At 47.3% G+C, this 14,949-nt stretch overlaps 1 protein-coding gene across 3 annotated transcripts; it reads right to left on the reverse strand.

The window, feature by feature from the left end:
• Positions 1-1,009: 1,009 nt before the first annotated feature.
• Positions 1,010-13,200, reverse strand: chrnb3a (cholinergic receptor nicotinic beta 3 subunit a). 3 transcript variants are annotated; one of them, XR_004776502.2, is made up of 7 exons: positions 12,457-12,598; positions 8,013-8,164; positions 4,565-4,609; positions 4,276-4,385; positions 3,046-3,940; positions 2,387-2,774; positions 1,010-1,870 (listed from the first exon to the last, which is right to left on the reverse strand). XR_004776502.2 is itself a non-coding variant. In XM_035530149.2 (6 exons), the coding sequence occupies exons 2-6, from the start codon at positions 8,124-8,126 to the stop codon at positions 2,637-2,639; spliced, it is 1,302 nt and encodes a 433-aa protein (XP_035386042.1). In that variant the 5' UTR covers positions 8,127-8,164; positions 13,063-13,200; the 3' UTR covers positions 1,010-2,636. The 3 variants fall into 3 exon arrangements, 2 of the variants coding, with proteins under 2 accessions (XP_035386042.1, XP_026883198.1); XM_035530149.2 differs by lacking the exon at positions 12,457-12,598 and adding an exon at positions 13,063-13,200 and having other exon boundaries at positions 1,010-2,774; XM_027027397.3 differs by having other exon boundaries at positions 1,010-2,774.
• Positions 13,201-14,949: the final 1,749 nt, after the last annotated feature.

Here is a 14,949-nt window from a genome sequence, read left to right on the forward strand (position 1 = left end):
TATATATAGATTTAAAATTGATTGAAGTCACACTTCACATGGTGCATCTTGGTAAAACTATTTAACAAAAAATAAATAAATGTGTGTGTGTGTGTGTGTGTGTGTGTGTGTGTGTGTGTGTGTGTGTGTGTGTGTGTGTGTTTTTCTTTTTTCCACAAGAATTATCTCCAAATAAAAAACATCCTAACTAGATGAGATACGTAGCTGCCCATTACAACGGCTATAATTTGATATACTCTCTGCTGACACCTGCTGTTCAAATACACAATGACCACGTCAATAACGATCTTTCGAAAACGGCTAATTCAACGTGAAGAACCGAACAGCCGAATCAGCAAGATCTTGTTCGAATCATAGTAGGCTATGATCTTAACCTGTCGTAACCGTTTTCATCAGAAATCACGCGGTACCCACGTACAGGCCAGGTAACTTTTCAAACCACCTTTGTACTCTGCTCCCTAGAACAAAAGGGGGTTTAGGGTGTGTTTATACTTGTAGTTCGGTTTCGTTTGGTCCACAATCGGGATTGTGTACTTTAGGTGGTGTTTTTACCAACTGGAAACACAGCAAGAGGCGCTAAAATGGATAACAGTCAAAACGGCGGCAGAAATTCCAAACGTTAATTCCCCTCCTCATCACGCCGGGTTTCCCCATCTGCTTTTTATTTTTTATTTTTTAAATTTACGACGCACTCTGTTCTCTCCCGGCGCGTTTTGTGACATCCAGTCCTGTGTTGGGTTTGGTTTGTATTGTGTTCATACTTCAAACGAACCGCACCAGATTTCGTTTAGAAACGGAACGAGACCCACCTGCTCTGGCGTTTTGGGTCCGCTGATTTGGTGCTCCAGAGTTTGAATGGGAGCGTTCACACTTACTCTAACAAACTGCATTAACAGAGCAAGGGTTCGTTTTAATCGAGCTAAAGCTACCAAGTCTGAACACATCCTTAGTGTAATTCGAGTATAACACGCAAACACTTCCCACTTAAGACATTTAGTTACAATACACGTGATAAAACTACACTTTAATACCGATGACCCCAGTGTGACCTGGGAGACAAAATGGACACTACAGATATTCCTGAGGGAAGTTACATTCTGCCAGTGGTTCCACTTATATATAAAAAATCATTATGCAGTATATTTTCCAGGCAGCACAGTTCTTAAGAAGTGATTCAAGTTGGGGTTCCTTCTGAAACTCCCCTCCGGCAACCAGAAGTGTTGGGTAGGAGGGCATCTGTGGCTCGTGCTCTGCTTTCCGTCGCCTGTCCTGTGGATAAACTGAGAAGCTGAGAAAGAAAGATATCCTTAACCTCTCTGTATTAACATTCAGGCTGATGCAGGGTGGACGTCTACTCCGCAGTCTCTCGGGGAAGCTGGGATATGGCAAGGATTTAAATCAGTTGCGTTTTTGAAGAAAGAAAAAAAATGCAGGACTACAGATAAGTCCGTACTTCTTCGTGACATGGTGTTATGTCGTGACATCATATGAACGTTCTCCTCGGGTGACAGTCTCGCTCAGGCCCGGGAGCTCCACTCTCCAAACGGTGCGGATGGATTGCGACATGTCCGGCACAACCACTCAACTGTCAGCTTTAGTAGCAGGTGGGCGTCTGAAGCTTACTGCAGAAGGGTCCCCCAAAACTAGCCTTCCCCAAAACTTTTTTTTTTGGTGGGGCATTTAAAAATGGTTGTAGGGTTGGTATAAACTGGGGGATTAAGTGGAGAATGTGATGGCCTTGATATAAAGTCCAGATCATGTATTCAATAGTTCAGTAGTTCTCTTCTTGACCAGAGTGGCCCTTTGACTGACATGTAAGCTGACCAGTCAGAAGCTGTTCCTTTTGCCTGCCTCTTAGAAGAGGTTGATTCTTAAACAGTAGTACAAGACAGAAAAACAAAACAGCATAAGTAGTTTAGTTGGGAAGCCTGTTAGGTGCACACAGTGTCAGTTAAATGTAATACTATTTTATAATAATTTAACGCCTACTAAGTATGTCAGTCAGTCCTGGAAAACGTTCATGGCTGGAGTGAATTTCAGTTATTGGTTGAGTTATTGGTAAAAACCAACACACCCGCATCACAAAGGGAGAATGTGTACACTTCTGTTACTGACACTGCAGACAGCCAATGAGAGCGAAGGTTTCAGAAGGTCATAATCAACTGCTTAGTGTTCAATATACATCAGAGGGCTGAGATTTATGGGTGCGGTGGGGTGCAGTTAGGCTTCAAGCAAAAAAAATCTATTTGTGCTCCCCACAGACACCATATACATACATTCTTTACTCCCCTACCAGTTACAGACAGGTATATTAAAGAACGGTTGCCTTGACAACTTGCGAACATCCTGTGAGGTTTATTATCTAACTAAAAACATGCAAGCTTACCTTATCATGCATGCCATGCCCTGGTCCTGTGGTCTGTGTAACCAGCCAGTTACCACAGCTTCATACCAGCTTCATAAAAGTATAGGACTGAGTAACTAGCAAGCGTGACCAAGTTTTTAAAGCATTTTTGAAACAGAAAAAAACCCTTTATTTGTGTCATTTGCATATAGAATGGACCGGTAATGTGTTGGGAGGTGTGTTTACAGAGCGGTTTCAGTGACATTAGTGTAATTTTTGAGGTTTTGTGTCTTTACGAAAGGGTGGTGCTGAGGTACATGTGCAGAGCCGGAGTGAAGATGAAGATGGTGCCTAACACTGACACAGTGAGGAAAGCCCACAGGAAGATCCGATCCAGCACCTGGGCCACAAACTTCCAGTCCTGGACCACCTGTAGACACACACACACACACACACACACACACACACACACACACGTACGTCATTATTCTATACTTATTCAATATTATTAATGCAGCACTTGTACAGCAGCTTGGAAAACTGATCCCATATAATTCATAAAAATGTACTGATGTGCCAGTCTGAGACACAGATAACCATCTGTAACTTTTTTTTACTACACCATGGCAAAACTGCTTGTAGCTTTAATTACTGCTTATGCTTATCCTTTAATGCAGTATGTTTAACACAGAAGTAACTACCTCTCTGATGAAGTGCTCCTTCCTAATGTGCTTGGATATGTAGCGCACCGAGCTGGTGGCCTTCTCCAGCATGGAGAGCCAGGCCTCGTTTTCATCCTCCCGCCCGGCAGGCCCGCCGGCGCCCCACCGGCACCCCCTCCTGGCGCGCTTTGGCTCCGGGCTGCACGGCTCAGCGTCCGGGCCGCGGTAGCGGTCAGCGTGGTCGCGCATGCACAGCAGCCGGGGCAGCTTGTGCAGGAAGAGGCTCCTGACCCACGGTGCCATCTGGTGGTAGGTGGCGGACGAGCGGTGGTGCACGTTGATGACGAAGACGGTGACGATGATGGAGAAGGTGACGAAGATCATGATGAAGAGCAGGTACTCGCCGATGAGCGGGATGACCTTGGACGACGAGGGGATGATCTCCTCGATGACCAGCAGGAAGACCGTGAGGGAGACCAGCACGGAGGTGGAGAGTGAGAGCTTCTCGCCCTCGTCCGACGGCAGGTAGAAGACCAGCACGGTGAGGAAGGAGAGGCCCAGGCAGGGTACGATGAGGAAGAGTGTGTAGAAGAGCGGCAGGCGCTTGAGGATGAAGGAGTACGTGACGAACGGGTAGGAGTAGAGGCCGTCGCGCCGGTGGCCGCGCCGGCCCGCGGCATCCAGGATCTCCCACTCGCCATTGTCGAAGAAGTCTCTCCGGTCCACGTGGGGGGCCACCGGCACGAGGTCCACCATGGCGCCATCGTAGGTCCACGAGCCGAACTTCATGGAGCAGTTCTGTCGGTCGAAGGGGAAGTAGGTGACGTCCATGGTGCAGGAGGACTTGTAGCTGGCTGGCGGCGTCCACGTGACCGTGCCGTTGTACTTCACGATGGCTTTGGTCATCAGGGAGCCCTCAAAACGCCCATCAGCGCTGAGGTAAGGAGAGGAAGAGAGGAAGATGGAGAGAGATGGATATTTAGAACTAATGAAAGCTCAAAAAGATCAAAAAGATCTACTTTTCAGAAGGAGCTGCTTTCTATATGTGTGTAGCTGTGTGTGTGTGTGTGTATACATGTGTATATATCTCCATGGGAACCAAATGTCCCCACAAGGATAAGAACGTGACATTTTACACTTTGCAGGAACCACCTTGCAGGTCCCTACAAGGATAGACTGTGCGTGTGCATGTGTGTGTGTGGGGTGGGGGGGGGGGTTATAGTTATTGGTAATGTAGTTTTCAGCAATTAAGGTTATGGAGGGTCACACTTCTCATAGAGGACAATGTCCGGCAGCCAGATGTTCTCTGAGGGCACTCTGATGGAAGTAATTCCCCCATAATCCTCTGGGTTCCAGCGTAGCTTACAGTCAGTCCACTCCTACGGATAGAGAGGGAGTGAGGAAGGGAGAGAGATTAAAAAGGAAAAAGCAGCAGAAGGGTAAAGTTTCTGTGCTGTTGAAATCTTAAAGTGGTTCATAAGAGCACAATAATGTTCACTGGAAGGTTTCTATATTTTATATAGTTTATATAAATTACTGTAAGAACTAAAGACTGTACCTGCCACAGCCAGACATTAGTAGTCATTAGCTGGTTCTTTTCATCCTGGAGAGAAAGAGAGAAAATGTTTTTTTGTGTTTTTTTTAAAAACATGCAAGAGTAGATTATTTTTAGGCCATAAATAGCTAATCAAAATTTGTTTATAATTAATTTTAAAATCTACATGTTTTACATTGCAATCTCACCTGCTTTGGCATTCGATTTGACTATTTTTAATAGAAAACGAGCACTGTTTTATTGAGCAATTTAGGGCTCCGCTTGAATGAAGGCAGTCAGATAGAGACGTATCGATTAGATTAGACTGGAGGGATTGTCAATGAACAGCAGAGCGCATTCAGCGCTATTTACCACCAGAGGGCACCAAAGAACCATGCAATACTCTGCAAAATCACAATTGAAGCCTTATTCATTAAATGCGATTTACATGCTTATATACATTCCGTAGTCAGCTAGCTATGTATAATGTGGATCTACAAATGAGGTCTTCTGATCACAGGTGTTAAGATGGTGACAGTGTTAAGCGTAAATCCAGAAGGTACGGCACATACAAACAATGCATTACTCCCTAGGATTCTAAACGGGATTGCAGATTTGTTAATGGAGCAGTGCTCTAATACAGAATACACATGCTATATAAAAAGATAAGAATAAGAAAAGGTGTTTTGTCATTTTAAAATGTCCGGATTTTTGTGAGAGCACAAATTCTGCTCAACAGATTTAGGTCATTCCGTAATGTAATTTGTAAAACCTACTTGAAGTACACAAATCTTTAGCTGCTATCGTAACTCTAAGTCCAACTGAACAACACAGCAGCGATTCAGAAAATGCCTTCGGCTTCGACGGGAAATCGGCCTGGCTCTTTGTTACGGGCAGGCGTCCGCGTGCTTGGGCCCCTGTGTCGCCACTGATGGCATGCTTAGTGGACGATGACCGCGGCGGCGTTTCTGGACGTATTAATCTTTCATAGCGCAGATTAAACATTTGCTTGCGATCGGGAAAAGGGGCTGAGAGCTCGTGCGGGAGCAGCGCAGGGCAAACATGTCACAGAGTCAGCAGGAACCAGAGAGAGACCGGCAGCTCGGGAGGGAAAGAAAGCAAAATACTAACAGGGAGACAGTAAGAGAAGCACTGCAGTTTCTTATTATCTAGAATAAATACGGGGGTCTCCTGAGTAGGTGTGACAGGAACGTGCTCGCCCCGTCGTGAGGACTGTCAATCACAGTGACGCCGGCCAATCACGGTCATCTGTGAGCTTGTGCATTGGGCGGGGGTGGAGGGGGGGTGGTGGATGGTGCTGTCCTCTGAGTGTGTTGCTCCACCCCCTGACCTTCCTGCAGGTCAAAAGGACGTGGTGATTGACTGCATGTGCCTCGGACAGGCGTGACAGCCCTTCCCTGGTTGGCCAATCAGCCTCTCCCTGATTTGTCCTCCATCTCCACTGTTCCCTGTGGATGTATGTGGTGGTAGAGCAATGGGCCCCATTTCAATTCATTTGCATGTGTGTGTGTGTGTGTATGTGTGTGTGTGTGTGTGTGTGTGTCTAGTTTACTGTATATGGAAGTGTACACATGGATCTGGAAGCATGTCTGTGTGTTTACAGTGGTGTGCTGTGGGGTGTATTTTATGACGGGCTGTTTAGGGCGAAACCAGTGACACACTTGCACACACGGACACTTCATATGTATGTGCTACTATTTCAAATTGTATGCTCAAGTATTTCAAATGTACGCACAAATATTTCAAATGAAGTGTTTTATAGGTATGTGCGAGTATTGTTTCACTGATTTTGCCATAAACAGGCGTCATACACCAGCAATCTGTTGGCCATCGGTTATGCCATCTATCCTGGCCCTTGTCAACTGTTAACTATTTCAACCCTGGTGCACTTAACGCACCTCCCAAATCCATTACACACTTCACTTCACTTTTACCCTCTCTCTCTCTCCTCGTTGTCTCTCTACCTCTCTTTCTACCACCCCATCTCAGCCCCTCTCTCTCTCTCTCTCTCTTTCTCTCGCTCTCTCTCTCTCGTTCAGGTTGTGCAGTGGAGTGGGTAACTCCTCTTCCTTGCTGTCTGCGCACACGGCTGGATGTGTGTTTGTGTATGTATGTGTGCGCTTGTGTTCGTGTGTTTGGGTATGTGTTTGTGACTGTGCATGTGTGTGGTTGTCTATGTGTGCGTGTTTGTGCATGTGTGTGGTTGTGTATGTGTTTGTGATGGCATGTGCGTGTTTGGGTAGGTGTTTGTGGTTGTGCATGTGTGCGTTTGTGCACGTGTGCGTTTGTGCACATGTGTGGTTGTGCACGTGTGTGGTTGTGCACGTGTGCGGTTGTGTATGTGTGCGTGTTTGTGCACATCTGTGGTTGTGCACGTGTGTGGTTGTGCATGTGTGCGGTTGTGCATGTGTGCGGTTGTGTATGTGTGCGTTTGTGCACGTGTGTGGTTGTGCATGTGTGCGGTTGTGTATGTGTGCGTGTTTGTGCACATCTGCATAATTTTGCTAACGTGCAGCCCGGTCTTTTGCGTCACACAGCTTCAGTGAAGTGTGTGTGCGATTCCACTGGCTCGGCTCAGCACTCGCTCAAATAACGTCTTCACCACGGGAAACCGGCACGCCATCATCTAAACCTGTGCCTGTGCCGTTCTACGAGGTTGTTACCGTCACGCCGTGCACTCTCACCGCACTGGAGCTCCCGGGTAAACGGAACTCTCTGGAACTCTCCTGAGGCTATGCGGGGCTTCGACTTTAGGGAGCACAGGCTGTGGACCTTGGACGAGACCTGTCGGTAATTGGTCAGTGAAATTTACCAGAACCAATCATTTAGACTGTTGCACCCCCGTGTCATAATTAATTTGCATAAATTTAAGAAAACGCTCAACGCGATTTGTCGCTCTGTCACTGCGCCGCCTGTAGCCTGGTCATAAATCACGGCTACAAATTGCCCGCTCTCATAGGAAATGAACACTCACACGCCGTTAATGTGAAAGTATAGTGTGTGTGTGTGTGTGTGTGTGTGTGTGTGTGTGTGTGTGTGTGTATTGATATTCAAAAGCGTGTGTGTTTTCATGACTTCCAAAGATGTTTTGAGTGTATATACATATAGAAAACTGATATGCAGTGTGATAACATTTTCTGTGCAGTTGTGCTTATTTGTATGGTCAGCTCCCAGCTGTGTGTGTGTGTGTGTGTGTGTGTGTGTGTGTGTGTGTGTGTGTGTGTGTGTGTGTGTGTGTGTGTGTGTGTGTGTGTGTGTGTGTGTGTGTGTGTGTGTGTGTGTGTGTGTGTGCGTTTCTTTAGAAGATGGACATAGAGACAAGCTGTTTCAGTGTGTACATGCACCACATTGAAACAATTTCTCTATATCTCCATCTGTCTGTGTGTATGAGCATGCATATGTATAAGCGCGTGTGTGTGTGTGTGTGTTTAAGGGAGAGGGAGAGACTCACCACATCCACCAGCTGTGAGATCTTGAGGCCAAAGCGCACGGTGATGGTGTCATTGGCGTGGAAGACAGGTCTCACCCACTTCTGGTAGCCGTGGAAAAGAGTCCTCAGCAACATGTCTTCCAGCTCAGCCAAGGACAGGGTGTCCTCCGGAGCTAGAGAGAGACAGACAGGGAGAGAGAGACAGACAGGGAGAGAGAGACAGACAGGGAGAGAGACAGACAGGGTGAGAGAGACAGACAGGGAGAGAGACAAATGAGAGGACAGACGTGGAGACAAAGAGAGGGAGTTAGTCAGAGAGAGGCAGGAGAGAGTCTGAGTGAGGGACAGCTATGGAGAATAAAGAAAGAGTGAGTCAGAAAGAGGGAGAGAGAGAGACAAAAATAGAAAAGGCAGTAGAGGCAGAAGCTCCTCTTGAGACATTTTTCAGAGAGAGAAATCAAGTACTGATGTCAAGTAACAACACTTGTTTTCATGTGACATGCAACAGCCCCACTTATCCTGTGCTGGAAGTGTGTGTGTGTGTGTGCGTGTGCGTGTGCGTGCGCACGCATGCATGCTTGAGTGTGTGATTCTTCTCATGCTAGTTCCATGCTGAAATAATCTGTTCCGTTTATCTGCATATATCAGACAAACAGATTAAGACACCATGCAAAATTATGAATACATGAATATTTGATTGGACGAGAGCTTTGATGTGAATATGTGATTAGCCATGCATGCAGCCAGGCTCCCAGGCCAGCGAGATGAACACAGCTGGTCCAGGCTTGTCTGAGCTCTCAGGGTGATGCAACGATTGGGATGACAAGATCCCACTGGACAGGAGCACCAATGGGACAGGGCCATGACAGCAGAGATTGAAATGACACACACACGCATACATACACACACATCAGCACACACTCCCTCACACACACGCCCACGCACACGCTATCAAACACAGACCTTACTACGACTCTTCTGTATCCGTATTGTTCCTTCGACTGTTAAGCACTTAGGCAAATTAATGACGTGTGCAGAAATAAAATTCCAACACATTTTTTTATCTATAAGCTCAGGAAATCCCTATTACCAAATCGTCTTGAAACAAAAAGGTTTGACAATATCCACAGACACGCTCAGAAAACTGCTGTTCCAGACTCATTCGCCTCATTCCTGACATATAATTTACTGAAAACTGCAGCTAACGGTCAAGATGCATCTTTACATACAGATCAGGCTGTAGCAGTCCTACCAAAACAGGCTTCTCACACATACACTGTCAACCCATAATGACATTAGAATGCCATCAGTGGAGTTTCTATCTTTACTCTAACAGTTCCAGACAAGAATTTTTGCATCAGTTTGCGGTTTGTATGTTTGTTTTTGGTGAGTGAATTCCTATGTATTTCTGTTCACTGGCGGCAGTTGCAGTACAAGATGAAGATGATTCGATGACTATGAGTAGTGACCATAAAATGCTTCTGTCTTCCACATTCCTGTTTACCCTGTCATCACACTAACGCCTCCTCACTCTGATCTCCTCAGTGTGATGCACACACACCTCCTCACTCTGATCTGCTCAGTGTGATGCACACACACCTCCTCACTCTGATCTGCTCAGTGTGATGCACACACCTCCTCACTCTGATCTGCTCAGTGTGATGCACACACACCTCCTCACTCTGATCTGCTGTGTGATGTGCACACACCTCATCACTCTGATCTGCTCAGTGTGATGTGCACACACCTCCTCACTCTGATCTGCTCAGTGTGATGCACACACACCTCCTCACTCTGATCTGCTCAGTGATGTACACACATCTCCTCACTCTGATCTCCTCATTATGATGTACACACACCTCCTCACTCTGATCTTCAGTGTGATGCACACACACCTCCTCACTCTGATCTTTTCAGTGTGATGCACACACACCTCCTTACTCTGATCTTCTCAGTGTGATGCACACACACCTCCTCTCTGTGAAAGACCTCTGAACCCAACGCAGCTGCTGTTCACTTTGAACCTTAAAAAGGTTTGAATTGGCCATGACTTCTACATAATACTTATCACACACACACACACACAAACACACTCTCATTCCCTCACACACACACACTCATTCATTCCCTCACACACACACACACACACACACTCATTCCCTCACACACACACACACTCATTCCCTCACACACACACACACACATGCACACACACACTCATTCATTCCCTCACTCACACACACACACACACACACACACACACACAAAAACCAAAGCGATTAACGTTGCTCCCTGTGTGTATGCAGGTGTGCGCACGTGTGTGAGCATGTGCATACTGCAACATGCCCACATAAGAGTGTGTATGTGTGTGTGGGATCACACTACAATCTTAAATGTGTTCCCTAAGAGCTTGAGAGAAAAACAGAGGAGGGGGAGAGATGGGGCAATTGACTCTCTGGCTCACATTAATCCGCTTTCATAGTCCCCGTTGATGTCTACGCCCTCATCTGTAAGGTGGTGATGTGTCCGTGAGCTAGAGGAGACTCGCATTCGGAGAGCTGTTGCCGTGGCGACAGGGACAAAACGGCGTGGCCATTTAAAAGTCCCCACTTCTCCGCTGCAACATTAAATTGCATAGCTCAAAGTGCAAAGGTCACGAGGATAGACAGCAGAGTGACGGGCATCCCGACATCCTGCATCCTGAACCCCAGCAACTCCAGTGTCACGAACTTCATGCACACAGCACTCTGCTACACACGCTAGTAAATATGTTTGACAAATAATCTCATAAATAAGGATTCGTGACCTTATCTCATTTGGCCAATCAGAGAGGGACGCAGAGAGACAGACATAGCGAGAGAGTGTGTGTGAGAAACAGACATCGAGCAAAAAAGCATGAGACAGCCAGGGAGAGAGAGACAGACAGGGAGAGAGCATGGGTGAAATAGATGTGAGCGAGTGAGTGAGAGAGAGAGAGACAGAGAGAAAAGGAAAAATACAAAAGAAGAGAGCAGGCCTGGTATGCTGGGGGAGAAGAGAGAAGGGTGTGTGTGTGTGTGTGTGTGTGTGTGTGTGTGTGTGTGTGTGTGTGTGTGTGTGTGTGTGTGTGTGTGTGTGTGTGTGAGTGAATGTGTGTGTGTAGAAAGGACATCCATTTAGCCAAAGTGTGTTTGTCCATTATGGTGAATGTGTATGACCCGACATCAGTGAATTAGGCCTTCTTTAGCAGAATATGTTATTAATATTAACCTATGCCACAGAGTGCATGGTGAGAGCATGGAAGTGTGTGTGTGTGTGTGTGTGTGTGTGCGTGCGAGAGACTTCATGTGCATGTGAGCATGCATGTGTGTGCACGATTGCACATACGTGTGCATGTGTGTTTGTATTTCCATACTGCCACATGCCCACATAAGTGCAGTGTGGAGAGAGTGTGTGTCAACTTTGTACATCCTCTCCGTTCTGCTCCATCGCATCAGCTAACGTCGCAGCCACCGTCAGACCGCGTCCTGTGCCACGCCCCCCCGCGTTAGACCTCGGCAGGCACAGGTGATGCTCAGCTGCCGGGCGCCCTCCTGATTTTACGGGCGGAATTCACTCAACCTGCAATGCTGCTGAAAGTGCACAGACGGGGTGGGGGGGGGTCAACCAATCGGCCGTTGTCATTCAAGGGAGAAGCGTGACCTTCGGCGACCCCCACAGTGACCCCTGCACCTGCGCCATCTGGAATGATGCCACGGGTGAAAAGAACCGCTGAGCAGGAAAAAAACTCAGCGCATCACAGACCAGCGCTCCGCCCAGTAAACGCTCGTACCAGCTTGCTTGCTCCGTATTCGATGTGTCTGGCAGTGCGCGCGGCGGGTTTCATGGAATAGAGTTGGCTGGACGTGGGCCAAGCAGCAGGGCGGGTTTGGGGAACAGATAAATGATCACCTTCAGCTATTCCATTTTCAGATTAAACCCAAGTTAAAGTGCTCAGCACCTCTCAACGCAGCAGTACTGATAAAATTACACTGATTCTTGGCTGCTGACGCACGCACTCGCATACCACCTTTTTTTATCAACGAAAATGTTGAAAATGTTAATTCTGATATTTAGGAACCTCGATTAACTCTCCATGAGGTAAAGGGTAAATTGTATAATCTAAGGTGAGAGTTTCAGACACCGAATGCTCCAATTTACACAGTTGCATCGCTGCAATGTCAGAGATGTCATCGCGATGCACGTGAAGCCACAAGCAGAAATTCAAAAATCTAAACTTAACCTGCAGCGCAGACCAAACATGGACTAAAAGGTCCGAATTAGACGAGGTGTTTGTCTACACACGCTTGCGCTGCGCCGCCTTTAGTCACCTACTCTCCAGTGCCAAAGAGCACGAACCTTCACGCGCACCAACGCGCGACCGCTAACACTTCTGCGCGAGCTCGTCAGTGTTTGCCATGCTACCGTTATTGAAGAGTTCACGTACCTTCTGTCGTTGCATAGGCGGCCGCGAAGACGAAGCACAACGCGTTAATCGTTAACTTCATATTGGTTTTTTTTGTTTTGTTTTGTTTTGTTTTTTAATTTATCCACGGCCGCTTCATCCACGAACCGATATTAATTCATTCGACATATCGAGTAAGGCGCCCCACCGTGTTCCCGTACGACTACAAACAAAACCCAAAGCCACGGTGTGACGGAGAGTGTAACGGACCAGCGGCAATCACCGGTAACGCACTTATCTTTACATTTAGTCATTCAAATAACTAAGCGACTACAGCCCTCTGTCTGTCCGGTAAAACCCGCGTCGTCACCGATAGTTCCCCGCGCCCCCGCCTCCGTTGTTTTCGCTGCTCGTCGCTCGAGATGCCGCCGTGCAAGTGCGGGGGAATACCGCGAGGAGACGCGACGGTCAGAAGCGACGGGGGGACCGGGAGGGAGGGGGCAGAGAGGCTCGCGCGTTAGCGATCGTAAAGACGCGAGAGGGCCAGAAGGAAACGATCAGACTCAAAAGGAAAGAGGGGAAAGGAGCGGAAAGGCATTTAATCAAATCACACAGTGATTCTTAGAATCATTTACACTCATTCATTACCTTGGCGTCATTTTCGGAGCTAAAGAAATAGATGATTAAAGCGCAAGCCCCGAGGATGTACAGGCTTCGTAAATGACCAGCACGCGCGGTGACTGTGAGCGTTTGATGCGAATGCTACGAGACTTCAGCGCGAGACAGCGCCGGGGCAAGACTGGCCGCTGCCTGCGTTACATATTGGAACAGCTTTGTGTTGAGCAGAGTCGGCGCCGCAGAAAGCCGTTAGAGCAGGTGAGCCGTGAAGCACGCTCAACGGGAGCGTGGAAGAGCGTGAACCGGGGGGGGGGGGGGGGGGGGTGTCGGAGCAAACCGCACTCAGCACGCGCTGGAACAGTGTCGGTCACCGCTTGCAGCAAGAGACGTGCGGCGCACTGGAACATGACATGAGCCGGCTGAGAGGTCATGGGTGAAGGATTTCAGAAAGAAAACAATTGAATGGGGGACATTTGTTTGAAGCTGATTGTTAACATTTATGGCATTTAGCTGACGCTTTTATCCAAAGCAACTTACAATTATGACTGAGTATAACTTGAGCGATAAGAGCCTTACTCAGGGGCCCAACAGTGGTAACTTGGTAGTGGTAAGACTTAAACCAGCAGCCTTCTGATAACAAGTCAAGTACCTTAACCACTGAGCTACCACTGCCCTACTTAAAGGGTCCAAACCTGGTTAACACGGTTCAAGCTAAAGAATTAGGCTGTGTGCGTGCGTGTGCGCGTGTGTCCGCGCCTGTGAAAGCCAGTGTGTAGACTTTTCTCTGACTAAATTTACGTGCATTTTCTTGCTGGGCCACTAGGGAGCTCCATACTAATGGGCTTGAGCAAACACACACGTCAATATTAACCCCAGTGTGAAGAAAATATTTCAGATTTCATGTGTGAAAAATGTGAATCTAATGAAACTCTATCAGTTCATCAAACAGACAGAACACAGCACCTGATCTCTCTAGCTCACTGCCAAATTCATCTCTCTCTTACTCTCTCTCACACATACACACACACAACCACGCACATACAACAGATGTTGTATGAAATGAAAATGAGAAAGAACACGAAAACAGGAGAGTGGAAGGGAGAGAAATGAGAGAAAATTTAGAAACAGCAAAATGAAATGATAGTGAGAAGTGCTTCAATAGAAAAGATGCCCAATACAGAAAGAGGCATTTAGCTGATGCTTTTATCCAAAGTGACTTACAATTATGAGTGAGTACAACTTGAGCAATTTAGGGTTAAGGGCCTTGTTCAGGGGCCCAACAGTGGCAACTTGAACCAGCACCCTTCCAATTACAAGTCAAGTATCTTAACCACTGAGACACCACTGCCTCTAGAGGCAGCAGGAAAGACTGAAAAGTTGAAAGAAGGATGAAGTAAAGAGTGACATGGTAGATGTAAGGAGGGAGGGTGGGGGCCAGGTGAAAGAGAGAGAGAGAGAGAGAGGTTGGTAGCTAGGGGCTAGGGCAGAAGGTTCTGTGTGTGTGTGTGTGTGTGAGAGAGAGAGAGAGAGAGAGAGAGAGAGAGGTTGGTAGCTAGGGGCTAGGGCAGAAGGTTCTGTGTGTGTGTGTGTGTGTGAGAGAGAGAGAGAGAGAGAGCGAGAGAGAGAAAGTTGGTAGCTAGGGGCTAAGGCAGAAGGTTCTGTGTGTGTGTATGTGTGAGAGAGAGAGAGCGAGAGAGAGAGAGAGAGAGAGAGAGAGAGAGAGAGAGAGAGAGAGGTAGCTAGGGGCTAGGGCAGAAGGTTGTGTGTGTGTATGTGTGTGAGAGAGAGAGAGAGAGAGAGAGAGAGAGAGAGAGAGAGAGAGAGAGAGAGAGAGAGAGAGAGGTTGGTAGCTAGGGGCTAGGGCAGAAGGTTCTGTGTGTGTGTGTGTGTGTGTGAGAGAGAGAGAGAGAGAGAGAG

This window comes from Electrophorus electricus, chromosome 5 (assembly GCF_041902795.1).
Source record: "Electrophorus electricus isolate QZ-2024a chromosome 5, ASM4190279v1, whole genome shotgun sequence".
Lineage (NCBI taxonomy): Eukaryota > Metazoa > Chordata > Actinopteri > Gymnotiformes > Gymnotidae > Electrophorus > Electrophorus electricus.

What these genes read in the sequence shown, in the direction of transcription:
- chrnb3a (XM_027027397.3), bottom strand. Translation starts at nt 12,517, where the DNA reads ATGAAGTTAACGATTAACGCGTTGTGCTTCGTCTTCGCGGCCGCCTAT. An exon ending in CGCCTATGCAACGACAGAAG is followed by an intron (nt 8,165 to 12,456) that starts GTACGTGAACTC and finishes GTCTCTCTCTAG; the next exon opens with CTCCGGAGGACACCCTGTCC. An exon ending in CTAATGTCTGGCTGTGGCAG is followed by an intron (nt 4,386 to 4,564) that starts GTACAGTCTTTA and finishes CTCTATCCGTAG; the next exon opens with GAGTGGACTGACTGTAAGCT.